General features: G+C 40.4%; 3 protein-coding genes across 3 annotated transcripts in view; 2 read left to right on the forward strand and 1 right to left on the reverse strand.

The window, feature by feature from the left end:
- Window positions 1-3,440: 3,440 nt before the first annotated feature.
- LOC115304727 (histone H2A.J) lies at window positions 3,441-4,107 on the reverse strand. The gene has a single exon (XM_029954994.1). It carries the CDS (start codon window positions 3,998-4,000, stop codon window positions 3,611-3,613), a length of 390 nt encoding a protein of 129 aa, XP_029810854.1. The 5' UTR covers window positions 4,001-4,107; the 3' UTR covers window positions 3,441-3,610.
- A 3,377-nt stretch (window positions 4,108-7,484) lies between these two features.
- On the forward strand, window positions 7,485-7,864 carry LOC115304728 (histone H4). The gene has a single exon (XM_029954995.1). It carries the CDS (start codon window positions 7,485-7,487, stop codon window positions 7,794-7,796), a length of 312 nt encoding a protein of 103 aa, XP_029810855.1. The 3' UTR covers window positions 7,797-7,864.
- Window positions 7,865-8,294: 430 nt separating this feature from the next.
- Window positions 8,295-15,648, forward strand: part of GUCY2C (guanylate cyclase 2C) — a 113,818-nt gene continuing 106,464 nt past the window's right edge. Inside the window, exon 1 of the mRNA XM_029955695.1 lies at window positions 8,295-8,555. The gene's annotated coding sequence lies outside the window, so the exon portion shown is untranslated. The remainder of the gene's footprint in view (window positions 8,556-15,648) is intronic.

Raw genomic sequence — 15,648 nt, forward strand, 5'->3', positions numbered from 1 at the left:
ATGTAATAAGTTGTTGAACAAACAGGTTCCGTTTTTAATCTGCGTGGGTGTACTTAAGCCATTAATTCCAAAATAAATTGTCTTGAGGCGGAGGGGAATGCAAATTACGATTCTAATCTGAACGGTTAACAAGCGTTAACCATTTATTACTCTCCTTCCTGTTACAGGTTGAGTTGTGGATGTCTTGTAATTAGCAAAACAGCCACTAAACTTGTTTTTATGGCTCGCTATCAGAAAAGTCACAGGATTGCTAGAATGCGGTTTTACTATTTTCACAGGTCCCACCATTATTGCGACCCACTCTAAGTCCAGTTGCACATAGAAAGAATAATTACTATTCTCTGAGCTTGTTTCTACTTGGGAAACTTTTGTGCTCTCATTCACATTAACTCAATGACTCCTCTGCAAAATCCACTACTATAAACTCTACTATTATGCCCATTTAATAAGTAAAACTAAGGTTTAAAGAAATTGGGTAACATTTCCAAAATCACCTAACCAATGTGGAGCAGAGTGGATTTGAACTTGAGTCTTGTTCCACACAGCTGAAGTCCTTGAACAACATGATATAAGACCTTTCAAGGGCATTTGTGAAGAGTGCATACAGTAGGCCAGTCATCACCAATTACCGGGACAGACTAAACCTTTTGATTCCAGGTAGACAAAACTAACCAGACCAGTTCTCAGAGAAACAAAAACAAGACTAGTCCCACAGGAAAAGCAACGCACAAATCCTACCCAAGTCACAGCCTGCCACGTGAATGACTTATCTTGGTAGGAAAGGGTATGTATGTCTATAAATACAACTATGGATTATAAATGTACTAAAAATTCAGAATTCAGGTCCCCCCTTCTTCTAAGTCGTCTTCTATGCAGTCTAGTGCTTGAAGAAATATTGGCCTTTGCAATGAACAATCATATATTGAAAAGAACTATTTGTTCATCAAGGATCACAAGCTGAATTGATCTTGCAGGAACTATGCATTTTTAACAGCCAATAAATTATTCAGGTTTAAAAAAGCCCTCAAAAACAGAAATAGGGGCATCTGTGTGGCTCAGTCTGTTAAGCATTGGACCCTTGATTTTAGCTCAGGTCATGATCTCATGCTGGGTGTGGAGACTGCCTAAGATTCTCTCTCTCTCCCTCTGCCCCTTCCCTGCTGAGGCACAGGTATGTGTGCTCTCTCATAGATGACAGATAGACAGACAGACAGATAGATAAATGACAGTCACTGGAGAGACTGACTGAACCTTGTAGCAAGGGAAGTATTTGAGGGAAACAGAATCCCTGGGACCATGGAGGGGTGAAGGGAAGGGGGCAGTCCTTGTACTTTCTAGCTTGCCTGTTTTGCTCTTCATGTAACTGGGTTAGACAGACTCCTGCAGATCTTCAGAGGGACAGGAAAAATAGCTTTCTTCTTATTGAAGAAGGGTCTTGGTGGCCCCTGATCCTGTTTTGTCACCATTTTGGTAATAGCCTTTCAGATGCCTCAAATCTTTTATGAAATGAAGACTTAAATGCCAAAACCAGTGTTGGATATGTACACACACACACTATATATATTGTTACTGCTTACCACATTCCCAGAGTGGTGACACAGAGAACTATTCTAACAACTGTGCACTAAAAAACTAAACCAAACCAAACCAAATCCTGTTACGGTGATACCCTAACCTATAAGTGTAAACTGAGATCTTGTAGGAAATCATACTTCTTTTATTTGGCACCTAATATGTGTCTCATATGTATAGTAAATGAACTGTCTCAGTCCTTAAAATTGGTATTATGAGTGTTTTACACATGAAGAAGCCTTCTGGATGGAAGGTGGGAGTGGAGTAAATAGCTGTGGACATCTTGGCACCTGCCCATGGTAACCCTCAGGATCTCTTCCAGAGGATTAGAGAGCAATAATCTGCCTCCTAACAGAGGTGGGTGCAACCTGATCTTTGTACACCTCAAAGATGACCATGTTGGAGAAGTAATCCCAACATTCATTCCACGAGCAGCAGAGACACAAGTATTGATAGAAGCTGAAGGGGGACTTTTTTTCCAATATTAACTTACTTATTTGTTCACGTCCTGTCTTCAGTTACCAAGAAAAAGAAGTGAGCTCCCAGAGAGTGGAAATCCAGTTGTCCTCATTCACAGCTGTACCCCCATCATCTAGTATTGAGCATGGCGTATTGAAAATCTCGATAAATATTGAGGAAGGAATAAGAAAAGTCCACGTGGGAAAAATGGGCCATACACCACCAAGAATGAATATATATATATTTTTTAAAGGAAGACTGCAACTCTGTCTCATAGGAAAGAGGACTCCAAAGATGTGAAATCTGAACTGGGATCCTAATTGTGGGCCCTGTGGGCCAGGAGGAAGCTTACAGAAAAGGTTGGAAGGCAGCTATGCTCACCACTATACCACCAACGCCGGCTAGAAAAGGTTGGGATAGAAGGGTCAGGTGAGGACAGAATAGGATGGCTAGGGTTTAAACTTTTAAATGTGGATTCCTGATCTGAAACGTGTTTCTTCTTGCACTTAAATCACTTATTTACCCTTACATTTTCACACATTCCATGTTTATTTAAAGCACTGCTGTACAATTAAGCAATGCAACCCCTAGAAGACTGTGGGAATAAGGTCATTACCCCAGGCCGGGGGGGAACCTAAAAGACTTCAAGCAGGTTATTTGTTGTTAGGAAGCAAAAGCAAGTTGATTACATTTCCAAAGGAGTGTAGTATGGCGGCGACAAGGCCATCATGAGAAAAATCATTTTAAAAGCTCCTAAGCATAAGTAACTCATGACTAAAGACACTGCACTGTTATGCAACAGGCGTGTCAGGGGAAAAAATTTACTCATGACTCATGCTTCTGTATTACACATCTTACTGGAGGTTTCCTTCATTTTAAAGAAATGTGAACGTAAGTGGGCATATAAAAATATCTGATATCCAAAACATGACAACACAACAGCTATTGGGCTAAGAAAAATCTGTTGACACGGAGTCATCAGAACCTCTTCCAAGACTGAAAGTTACTCCACCTTTTGAAAAGTATGGCCAGTGAGCCAACTTCCTGCTAGACACACCAGCTAGCTTCTACTGCGTCTTCAGAACTGGGTCCTCCTAAACAGCCCAGACAAGACAGAAGGGTGAAGGCCCTGGGAAAGATTTAAAATAATCCCCCTGTCGCAACCGCACCCTACTCTGCCTCTCTTTTGCATTAAAGGCGAGTAGGGAGAAAGCCCAACTGCCCACTTCCAAGCCAGTGGGTTCCGCCTGGTCTCCTTTATCTGCCCACAAAACACCTCGAGGGTGCGGACCAAAGTAGCCCACAAAGCGGCTAAAGCCAACCCACCAGTACCTGCTCCAGAGGTCTCCCGGTTGCCCCCCAGGTCATCCGGAAGGTCTCCGAGACTGTATACATAGCTCTCTCCACCACAAGATTTTCACCGACTTTATTGGTCCTGGACTTGGCGGGCCCCTCGCCACCCACCTCCCCACTAAATCGCGCCAGCCTTCCATGACATCGAGTATACTGAAAAATACTGCGGTCGGCTATGAAAAGAGCCTTTGCTGGGGAAGCCAGCTCCCCTGTGGTGGCATCAGGATCACTTGCTCTTCGCCTTTTGACTCTCCGTCTTCTTGGGCAGCAGCACGGCCTGGATGTTGGGCAGGACGCCGCCCTGAGCAATGGTGACTTTCCCCAGCAGCTTGTTTAGCTCCTCGTCGTTGCGGATGGCGAGTTGCAGATGGCGAGGGATTATTCTGGTCTTCTTATTGTCACGAGCGGCATTGCCAGCCAACTCCAGGATCTCCGCTGTCAGGTACTCCAACACCGCCGCCAGGTAAACGGGCGCCCCAGCACCTACTCGCTCCGCGTAGTTACCTTTGCGCAGCAGTCTGTGTACTCGGCCGACCGGGAACTGAAGGCCCGCGCGGGAGGACCGAGATTTGGCCTTTGCCCGCACTTTGCCGCCCTGCTTTCCGCGACCAGACATGTTTTCCACTCGCCGAAAACTCCTGCGAGAGGAAAAACACAGCTATCCGGCTCTGAGTAAGTGAATGTGAAGTACCACACCGGAACTGCCTTTAAGACTTAGTGCTGACACTAGGCAGTATCTTCTCATTGGGCGCAGCAACATTCTCGGCTCTATTGACCAATGACAGGCAGGCTCCGCTTCCAACCAGAGCTCCGGCAGAGGGACCGCCTTCTCCAGCTCTCTCCAATCAAAAGAGCAAACACTTAGTCCTCATTTACATAACCTTTCAGATGAATAGGCAGCTCTGAACCGCTGTGCGTTTGGGAGCTCCGTTGAAATCATTCAAACCTCCTAGTTTGCTCCAAGGAAAAGAACGTCTTAAGGATTAAGGAACCATGGTTAGAAACTGAAAAATCTGGAAGAGCTACTCTGTCTACGAGTAGGAAGCACTCCAGCAAGAAATACTTTAAGCAAATGAGGACGCAGGGTGAGCCCCTAGTTTGCTGTGCCCCGTAGGTGGATTTTCTCATCTTATACAGCATCCTAGCCAGCTAGTTACCTGACTCCAAACCCCGCGCGTGTGGGCAACAATTTCCCTCTGCCTGCCGTTTCTTTAAACAAGTGCCTTGTTTCCTGCAGACCCAAATGTGCCTGCTGTTACTCAACAGTAACAGAGCTGGCTCCAAAAGATGCCTTGGACTGAACTGGCCATCTGAAATTTCTTTCTTTTCTTTTCTTTTCTTTTCTTTCCTTTTCTTTCTTTCCTTTCTTTCTTTCCTTCCTTCCTTCCTTTCTCTTTCTTTCTCTTGTTTTAATGTTTATTTTATTTTTTAAAGAGAGGGAGAGAGAGAGAGAGAGAGCGAGCAAGCAGAGGAGGGGCAGAGAGAGGGAGACAGAATCTGAAGCAGGCTCTAGGCTTAGCTGTCAGCACAGAGCCCAATCCGCGGCTCGAACCCACAAACTGTGAGATCGTGATCTAAGCTGAAGTTGGATGCTTAACCGACTGAGCTACCCAGGCGCCCCAGCCACCTGAAATTTCTTAATCAGACCAGAGGACACTGGACTCCTTGAGCAAGTCTGCCATTCACAGGTTGCCAACCTTCACTTCTAGAAGCTGCAAAACTAGAGTGCAAGATTAGATGTGAATGCTTTCTTCAGAGACTGTAACAAGCATGCGTAGTCAAAATCTAACATCTCTTGTCTTTGAGATTATGAGCCTGAAAAGAGTCTCTGGATTCCAGGGAAAGGCCGCAGGAGCAGGTAAGTTTCTGAAGCACAAAATCTTGGCCCTGGCTTGCTCCTTTTTATCACCACATTGCTGATCATGTTCTCCACGGAGACTCTGAGGGTCTCCTTGTAGAGGAGCCCAGAGACATTCTGGTGGCACTTGGTAGTTCCTTTTCCCAGCCCTCTGTTGCCAATGCGGTGCTCAAGTCCTGCAAAGACTAAAGAAAGAATGGTAGCAACTGTACTTACCTTAATTGCAGAGCCATAGCATTTGGAACAAAATAATTTGTTTTTAAATAAGAAAGTATTCTTTAATAATTCACTGATGTAATTTAACAATTACACAATTATACTGCTATTTGTTTTAAGCACATTAAAATAAGCAACATTTTATGTGGATTATAGTATCCATTTAAAAGTAAAACAAATTTCCTCCCACCATCCTAATTAAAGCTTTGATTTCAATGAAATCACATTTTTGTCTATTTCTGTATGTGTCTGTATTGCCTAGAACAATGACTAACTTATATATACATACATAATAGGCACTCAATAAATGTCTTTGAAGTTGAGAAGCAGTATACTGTTATGATTAAGTCAGCTATCCTGGAGCCAGACTGTCTTGGTCCAAATCCTGTTAAGTATCCCAAAGTGTTTGAAGATGAAATATGTTAGTAAGCATCCAATAACTGCTAGGTAAACTGAATAAATCGACATACAAATCTCTGATGCATTTATTAGCATGTTTTTGATGAGTTTTATAAATTTTGCTTAACTTTTTGCTTATATCAAAGGAAATTTTTAACAATTATTTTTTCCTCTTATTTTTGTTAGCAAGAGGATTTCTAACTTGGAAATGTTCTAACCTTGATTTTTTAGTCTTAATAAAATATAAGTTAATCAACCAATTTACAATTATAAGAATTGTAATCTCTTCAGGATCAATAGACTTTTCTCTCTGTCAAGGATTAAAATCATGTAGTATAATATGACTATTCAGGATTTTTGCAGCCCTACAAACAGTATTCTGCAGGCTCTTTTAATTTATCATTAACTATAAAAAGTGTTTTCTGTGTTATGCAGATGGGTAAGGATGGGTAAGTTAAAGCATTTAGACATATAGAAATATTTATTATAAAGCTTCTTCTAGAAAGGCTTATCTTTAAAGACTCGGGACAGGGAGTACAATTTACTACAATATCCCTTCCTCCAGATGTTAAGTGCGTGGGAAACAGTTATGAATCATCCTCTAAATACTGCTGTCTTTTATTGCAATAAAACTGTTTAGGAGGACAGTGTCCTGTATCCTAGAGCGGTGACACTAACTGAAAATTTCATTTTTTCAGGAATTCTCTTAAGAAAACGATTGCGAGCCTTTTGATGAGCGATTTACAGTACAAATCACTCTTTAAAGCTACGATCTACGATCGTGGCCTCTATTATTTTAAGAACTTCGAATTTTCAAGTACAAGCTGTGTGAACCTGAAGTTTGAATGAAGTAAGAAACTTACGATATTCATAGAAATCATTTGGCTGAAAAGCAAAAGTGAAAAGGGCTGGGGAAGGGGGCAGGAGAGGCAGCATAATCTGCAAATGGCACACAAGCAGTGGAAAGGAAAAAGTTGGGAGAGAGACTAGAAGGGGTAAGATTAGATTTTTTGAAAGAATTTTAATTCTTCCTTTGCGAGGGGTCATAAAAGAGAAAAAGAGAACTATTAAAAAAAATTCCTCTGCCTCCCACTAGTGACTTAAAAAGATCCATTGATGAAAAGGTGTAAAGCCAATTGCTTTGAAATCTAACAAGACATAATGCATCCCCGGCTACTATTTATTTTTCATATTAGTCTGGGAATTGTATTACTAAAGTAAGCATTCCTTTTGAAAAATAAATAGAAATCTCACACGAGAATGGGGGTAGCGGGGACAGGGGAAGGAGGAGACAGGAAACCAGCGCGCATAAGATCTGGCCTATTTTTATTCAAGCATTGACAAAACGTAATCCCACTCTTACCTCATATTTATAGTAAAAATAACAAGAAGTTTTCCCAAGAAAGCAAACAATAAAAGTCAGTCTCGTTCAGCTTACAGCTCCCTCCCATAATGAGGGAGGGTGGCAAAAAAAAAAAGTCACTTGGCGCCTAAAGCTCCGCCCACTTGCTTGAGGTTTTCAAACAGGTCCGCTGCCAGGCAATATGAGGCTTGGTCTAGGTTCTCGTCACTGGTAGCTTCTTGCTCTTCGGATTTCGTTTTTGTTGTTGTTGTTGTTTCTGTGAGGATGTCTGGTCGCGGGAAAGGTGGCAAAGGGTTGGGAAAGGGAGGTGCTAAGCGCCACCGGAAGGTCTTACGGGACAACATCCAAGGTATTACGAAGCCCGCCATCCGTCGGTTGGCCCGCCGAGGGGGTGTGAAGCGCATTTCTGGGCTCATTTATGAGGAGACCCGAGGAGTGCTTAAAGTATTTCTGGAGAACGTGATCCGCGATGCAGTGACTTACACGGAGCACGCCAAGCGCAAGACCGTCACCGCCATGGATGTGGTGTACGCGTTGAAACGCCAGGGCCGCACCTTGTATGGCTTCGGCGGCTGAGCAGGCCCGGAGGCTTATTTCCACATATTTAAAGGCCCTTTTAAGGGCCCCCAGAACGTCAAGAAAAGAGCGAGCACTTTGCACTTACTGTGTGCATGTGGGATCTAGACGCAGATCGGCGCATTAGATGAAGCCCCGCCCTGTGGCGTGAAAGTACCTGTCCCGGCGGGCTGCAAGCGGCGGGCTTTGGGTTTAGGAGGGGAGGTGTGAGCGGTAGGGCTTGGAGTGCGGGCCGCTTGCCGCTCGCATCGGACGTAGTCTGGAGAGTGTGGTGCCGGATGGAGATCTCGCTCTAATGTACACATACAGACTAGGCTCCTGACTTGAGTTTGGAAAGACGCATTTCCACCGCAGAAATACCATGTTTTAGATGTGGTGGCTGGCTACTAAACAGGGGGGAAACGCTGTCCCTGAGCCTATATATAGGCTTCTATGCAAATTAGGGCTAGCTAGCGCTGCCTCCGATTGGATCGGAGGGCCACGCGTCATAGGGGCGGCTCCTCCACAGGGCCGCTCGGTTGCCCGGCCCCTTCGAACGCGGAAGTGGGGATGACGCTGAAAGTGCTAAGTGCTGTTCTGGTGTGGCGCGCCGGTGTACCGCCCACTGTGAATGTTTCCTTTGCTGACGTTTGAGTAGGAGGTGACCAAGTGGAGACGCTGAATAAAGGCGGCAAAGCGCTGGCGAAGTCGGAGGCGGGGTCAAGGCTCGTCAAGGCGTCTGTCCGTAGCCAGTTGCACACAGTTAGCTTCATGGAGCGGGTGAGCATCCCGACTCTAAAACCTGGTGGTGGTGCTCTATCTAACCCCTGACCGTGGAGATCCGAGGGTTGGCCGGCAGTGGGGCCAGGGGCGCGGGAAGCCTCCTGCTGCTGCTCAGGACGAGATAAGCCCTAGCTTTAGAATAAAAGCCCTTTTCTGAGCCGTCGGCGGGGCTATGGGAGGGAGATGGATGGAGGCCCACGTTCTGATAAATTCGGTGGCAGTGATGTGGGCGAGGTAGCTGTGTAATCGCCGTCCCTACCCAGGGATTCTGCGGTGTGGCCTGGAAACCCGGAGCAAGGGGCGGCCTGTTTGACGGCGCTTTGCCCGGGCGTCTGTAGGAGCAGGAGATCCGTCTGTGCTGGCCGGCAGGGGCCGCCAGTGGAAACATTTCTAGAATTCTCTCAGAGGAGGCTGGCATTATACCAATTATTGGATGTCAGGCGCTTTGGAACACTTTGTGTTCCATTACTGCGTTTGATTCCCCTGCAAACTTACGGAGTATTTATTATTACTATTTTACAGATGAGGAAACTGATAATGGGGGTCTAAGAATTGGAGGCACAAATTGAACCTAACTCTTGTTAGATCCTGCACCCTTTGACCTTAACCGTTCTATGACATTGCTTCTGCCATGGAAGCCTCTTGGCCCTATTTGCTGATATTTCACTTCTAAGTATTTCCCCCTACTCCATAAAGACTGAAGTGTGTTCGTGATTCTGTTATTAATTAAGTTTTGTGGGGTACTGAGATAGTACTGAATTACTTAGACAGCAGAGTCTGGCACACTTTTGCGTCTCTGTATTTGTTTAGCGTGAAAGGGTGAATGTGAGTAGTTGGTAGATGGATAATGTACCCATTAAATCTCCAGTTTAGCATGAATCATATGTTAAGGGTGAAGATTAGGACCCCAGTGGGTCATGGAAATAAGTATCTATATGGCAGTTCCATATATCTATTTCTTAAGTACTTAACTTAGTAGGAATTGTTTAATTTTTTTCACTTGTATTTTTGGTGATGGCCTTATGTCTTCCTAACCGCCTAATAGAATTCGTGTTCTCCCTTGCAACATAGCTATTTTTGCTCATGTCTTCTGCTCTGTATAACCAAATTGTTGGAGCACAGGAAATCTTTATATTTGTCTGTATGAGTCCCATGATAATACTAGCCAGTCCTAAAGTAATTGTTTTCCAAATTCAAACTGGATCACATGATTTGAGAACACAATAGAGTATCTGAAATTGGAACTGAGATTTTTCTAAAGTTGACTAATAAAATGCCTTACATACAGGGGCACCTGGGTGGCTCGGTCAGTTAAGTGTCTGAAGTGTCTGTCTTCTGCTCAGGTCATGATCTCACAGCTCAGGAGTTCGAGCCTTGCTCTTTGGGCTCTGTGCTGACAGCTTAGAGCCTGGATCCTGCTTCAGATTCTGTGTTTCCCTCTCTCTACCCCTCCCCCGGCTCACACTGTGTCTCTCTCTCTCCCTCTCAAAAATAAATAAAACATTAAAAAAAATGAAAATACCTTACTACAAATGTTTGTTAAAGAACTTAAAGCTTCTCTGTCATGCCTCCCTTAACAATGTGAACGGAATGCTGTTGAAATTAGCAAAGTGATCTCTTCTGATTTTTTAACATTTAATGCCTCTTTTGTTCCAAGTACTGTTAACTTGTGAAGATTCAAAGATAAATAAGCATATTCTCTGCTATAAGGAAGCTTCTATTTTCTGAGTAGAGAGAGGGAAGACATCCAGATGGTGGTACATATGTGGTTTACTCTAATAGATTGGAATGAATGAAGTGCTGTTTGTATACATAACAAATTTTGTTAGGCTTAGGGCTGTCTTCAAAGATCAGATGGTATTAGAAGGGGAAGGCCACACCAAGCTTAGGGAACAAATGTCATGAACAAAGGCCAGGTAGTTTATTAGGGACCTCCTTACTGTTGGATATTTCATTTGCCCTATGGTCCAAGAATAATGCAGTGGACTGGGTCAAAAGTTGGATACAAACTGAAAAGAAGTTCAAATAAACCTATAGAAAAATGGACAAAAGACAATGGTACAACATCGCTGAGAAGTACAGGAAGTATAAAACTTGCAATGTTTTCTTCGAGCATATTGTATTCTCTCCTGTTCTAGTTGTTTAGGCTTCTGCATCTCTATTCTATCCTGTATCAATATTATGTCTTAATTTTTAATGTAAAAATTCATATATACTTATTGGTTAACAGAAAAAATTTAATTATATCATTATTTAAAATAATAAATATTGGGGGCCCTGGGTGGCTCAATCATTTAAGCGTCTGACCTCAGTGCAGGCCATGGTTTTGCTGTTCCCAAGTTTGAGCCCCACATTGTGATCTGTGCCTGTTTCAGATTCTGTCTCTCCCTCTCTCTCTCTGCCCCACCCCTGCTTGCAGTCTTTCTTTCTCTTTCTCAAAAATAAGTAAACATTAAAAGAGTTGTATACCCTTAAAAAATAAAAATAAAATAATAAATATTTATTAAATAAGATTTAAATAGCTGTAAATATAACTCCTGTTCTCTGCATAAAACATTCATAGAAATACAAGGAACATAGAAAACTAATCACTTAAAATTATCAATCTCTTGACAATGACTAGATTAGCAATATGATCATGTTTAATACTAGAATCAATGCACATTCCTTTTTTTTTTTTTTTTTTTAGGTAGGCTCCATGCCCAACATGGGACTTGAACTCACAACCCAGAGATCAGGAGTCACATGCTCTACTGGCTGAGCCAGCCAGGCACCCCAATGCATATACTCAATAAGAGAACCACACTATAATGACTATATGACAGTATTTTATATTAGGGATTAACAATTTTTTGTGAAGGTCTAGATATAGTACATATTCAGGATATGAGGGGTGAATAATAATAGAAATCAAGGATATTATGTAACTATTCATATAAAAACAAAATAAATTTTCAGTTTTTTATTAGTGAAATTCAAAAGATAATATAATAATAATTGATTAAATATTTTGATAGTATATGTCTACTAAGGAGAAGAATGGAATTCTGGAGCAAGGGAGATAACCTTTTGCTTATTTGGGGTTCAAAGTTAATATTCTCATCAAAATTAATTGTGAATGTTCATCTGTTAATGCTAATGTGTTTAAAGATTTTATATATTTCAACTTTGAAAATTTACTTTTCACATAGATACACCAAATATTGATATTAACTCATAAGCATCCAAATTTAGTTTAGCACACTTACCATTTGGATGACATCAGCATATCATTACACTGCCCATTAATCACTTCCAACTGAAGTATGGGTGGACACTCCTCAATTGCACAATTAAATGGAGTTTGAAATATGGAAATTTCTTTTGCACTTACATCAAGTCAGGAAAAAAAATGGTATTTAGAACCGTAATCTGAGCTCAGAAAAATATATCTGTTGCAATCTTCGTGTGTTTACCTTTGACAACATGTAAAGTTTATAGAGCACCTTGACATACTTGGGATTCAAATGTTAGTTGTCAAAAAGACTGCCACAGTATGTTTCACATGGAAGTGTGGTTTTCACTTGCAATTTTAGGCATTCATTAAGGAACATTTTCAAGTCAGCAGCAAAACTCATTTCCAAAGGATGGGATTTGAATCTTACCCTCTTGAATGGGGGACTGGCAAAGAATCTTCTTCCTTATATCCCTTCTATATTACTTCTCCCTCTACCACTTGCTTTCTTCCTCTACTAATGGAATTATTACTTTCCATTTTCTCTTCTTTTTTCAAAAACACCACTTTATACAAATATATTTGACATTGTGTAAATTTAAGGTCACAACATGTTAAGTTAATACAATTAGCACCTCAATCATGTTTCATAATTATACTCTTTTCTTTCTAGTGGTTGGAGTATTTAAGTTCCAGTCTCTTAGCAAGTTTGATGATTATAATATAATATTGTCCCTATCCACTATACTGTGTCTTAGATCTCTAAGGCTTGTAAAAACTCATTCCAAGTTTGTACCCTTACACAACATCTGTACTCCTCATTTTTTGAAAATAGTTTATTACCAAGTTGATTTCCGTATAACACCCAGTGCTCTTCCCCACAAGTGCATCTCTCCATGACCACCACTCCTCTTTCCCTTCTCTCCTCCCTCTTCAGCCCTTAGTTTGTGTTCAGCATGCAAAAGTCTCTCATGATTTGCCTCACTTCCTTTCCCCAACTCTTTTCCCCTCCTTTCCCCTTCCCATGGTCCCCTGTTAGGTTTCTCCTGTTAGACCTATGAGTGTGAACATATGGTATCTGTCCTTCTCTGCCTGACTTATTTCGCTTAGCATGACACCCTCAAGGTCCAGCCACTTTGCTATGAATGGCCAGATTTCATTCTTTCTCATTGTCATGTAGTACTCCATTGTGTATATATATCAATCTTCTTGATCCATTCATCAGGTGATGGACATTTAGGCTCTTTCCATGACTTGGCTATTGTGGACAGTGCTGCTATGAACATTGGAGTACATGTGTCCCTATGCACCAGCACTCCTGTGTCCTTTTGTACTCCTCATTTTAAAAAATGAATCGTGTTTCATAAATATTTTAATTCCCTCCTCAATTTGTTGAATTCTTAAGGAATTTGTTTTGCCTTTTACCTTTTTTAAACTTCTAATCAGAAGTTTTGATTTCTGCTCCAAACAGCTTGTAAGGTTTGACCATGTTAGAGATGTCTACACTTCTCCTAATTTAAATACGAACTAATGAATATTGTTAAGTAGTCTCACCAGTCGATTTCACATCAAGTTCTTACTCTTTTTTCAGAGGAAGAATCTGAGATGAGAATGAAGCACATTTCTAAAGGTTTTATTGGTCACTTAGCAATGGATGGTGACAGCTGTCCCCCTTTCATCAGTGAATTCTCTGATTTCAGACTGACTTAACAGAAGCCAGATTGTTATATTTTTATGATCAAAATCTATTACTCTTCTCATTTCCCATTTTTGTTGAATATGAAATCTTTCATAAACACCACTTAAGGTCCAAAGTAGATGCAGTCATTCATATAATTATTCATATAATCAGAGCCCAAGCTGGTTACTGCAGTTAAGTGAGCGCAGTGCTCTTTTAGGAAACGCTTTGTCGATTTTGAATGTCAAAGTAAAGATGATACTGTTTATTCTCCCCATTATCTTTATTATAATTGACTTCCTTATCAGTATCATAATCTATCCAAATATATTTGAATGAAAACTTCTGGGAACCCAGATCATTCATTTTACTTTCTCTCTTCATATTCCACCATGATTTAGTCTTTCTCTTTTAGGTTTCTGTGAATAATTAATAGAAATGTGTAGAAATACTATATCTGATTCTCCTACATAATTTAATAACAGGTATTAAGTCTGATTAGACTTGTGAACATATCTACTTCCAACCTGAGAATCTGAATTCTTAAGTAGAAAGAAGACAAAAGTCACATCTCAAAGGTGAAATCACATGATAAAACCTATTAGCTGTATTTGATGGTTCTAATTATTAGTTAGATGACATGAAATATTAATGAAATGACATGAAATCTATTTAGCTGAGTCACAACTAAAATTTGTAATAAACAGCACAAACCTTACTTAGTCTAGTTTTGGGGATCTGCTGTGAGGAAAGGATCCAAAATACAGGTAGAAAATTTTCTACATATGTATTTTTCTGCAGCAGTATTTTAAAAAGAATTAAAAAAGACCATTTAAGTAAAAAGCAGTATTTTAAAAAGAATTAAAAAAGACCATTTAAATGCTACATTAAGGAGAACGATAGATAAATTATAATGCTTCATAGGATAAACTACAATAGTTTAATAGTTATGAAATTTTTATCATTGTTATTAATAACTAGATAATTATAGTTTCAGATTAAAAAGGCCATATGGAAAATTGGGCACACAGCATGATTTCAACTGAAATAATAAAAATAAGCATAGGAAAAAAATTACATAAAATCCCACTGAATGTTAAAGTTTATTTTTTCTGAGGAGTAGCATTAGGATGAAATTTTTACTTCTTCTTTATACTTTTCCTATATTTTCCAATTTTCTACAATAAGCATAAATAATAAGTCATAAACAGCCTTTAAAAATTATAGTTAAAATATTTTTAAATGTATTAAATGTGTTGCTGTTGGTTGTGTGTTAAATACATTTTCTTCCAACAGTTTTCTCTACTAGATAGATGCTAACTGCCAGTTTTATGAAGAAGTTTATTTTTGGCCCCCGTTAATGGTTAATGGAGATTCTAATTAATTTGAAGAGTTTTAATAGTTTTTGCAAGTCATTCTTTAAAAACCTAATCCATGTAATTTTCTCTAAAGAAATATCATAATTATTTTGAGGACCACACAGATTGCTTGATAGAATTAACCCTTTGATTCAGGTAGAAACATCTATGACATCTTGCTCATCCAATTGGTAGCTGCCTTTCACTCAGATCTATTTAACTGTTCCTAATTAATAAAGTTAAATAAAGATAGTGTGAAATATGATCTAAATAAGCCAAACAATTGCTCTGACCCCAACTCCATTAAACATTTTTTCTATTAGTATCAAATAGGAACTTTTATTTTTTAATTGTATTTTTTTAAAGATTCTTTTTGAGAGAGAGAGCGCAAGTGGGGATGGGGCAGAGAGGGAGGTAGGCAGGAGATCCGAAGCAGGCTCTGTGCTGACAGCATCTAGCCCTATACGAGGCTCAAATTCATGAGCCATGAGATCATGACCTGAGCCAAAGTCGGATGCTCAACCAGCTGGGCCAGTCAGGTGCTCCTAATTGTATATCAAACAAACAAACAAACAAACAGACAAACAAAAAAACCCACTTAATATGTATTTATTGCGTGCAAGACACTGTTCTTAGAACTACTTTATAAATCTTAACTTACTTAATCCCCAATACAATCTTATGTAGTATAGCCAAGAATTGAACTACGCAGATGGGTTTCAAGCTTAAAATCCATAACCTTGTACATGGAATAGGTAACTGTCTCAGTATCTAACCAGTTCACAGACCTACTGCTGAGTTCTCAACTTCAGTCTTTACTGATTATAGGCTTATATTTTG

Source organism: Suricata suricatta, chromosome 10, assembly GCF_006229205.1.
Source record: "Suricata suricatta isolate VVHF042 chromosome 10, meerkat_22Aug2017_6uvM2_HiC, whole genome shotgun sequence".
Classification (NCBI taxonomy): domain Eukaryota; kingdom Metazoa; phylum Chordata; class Mammalia; order Carnivora; family Herpestidae; genus Suricata; species Suricata suricatta.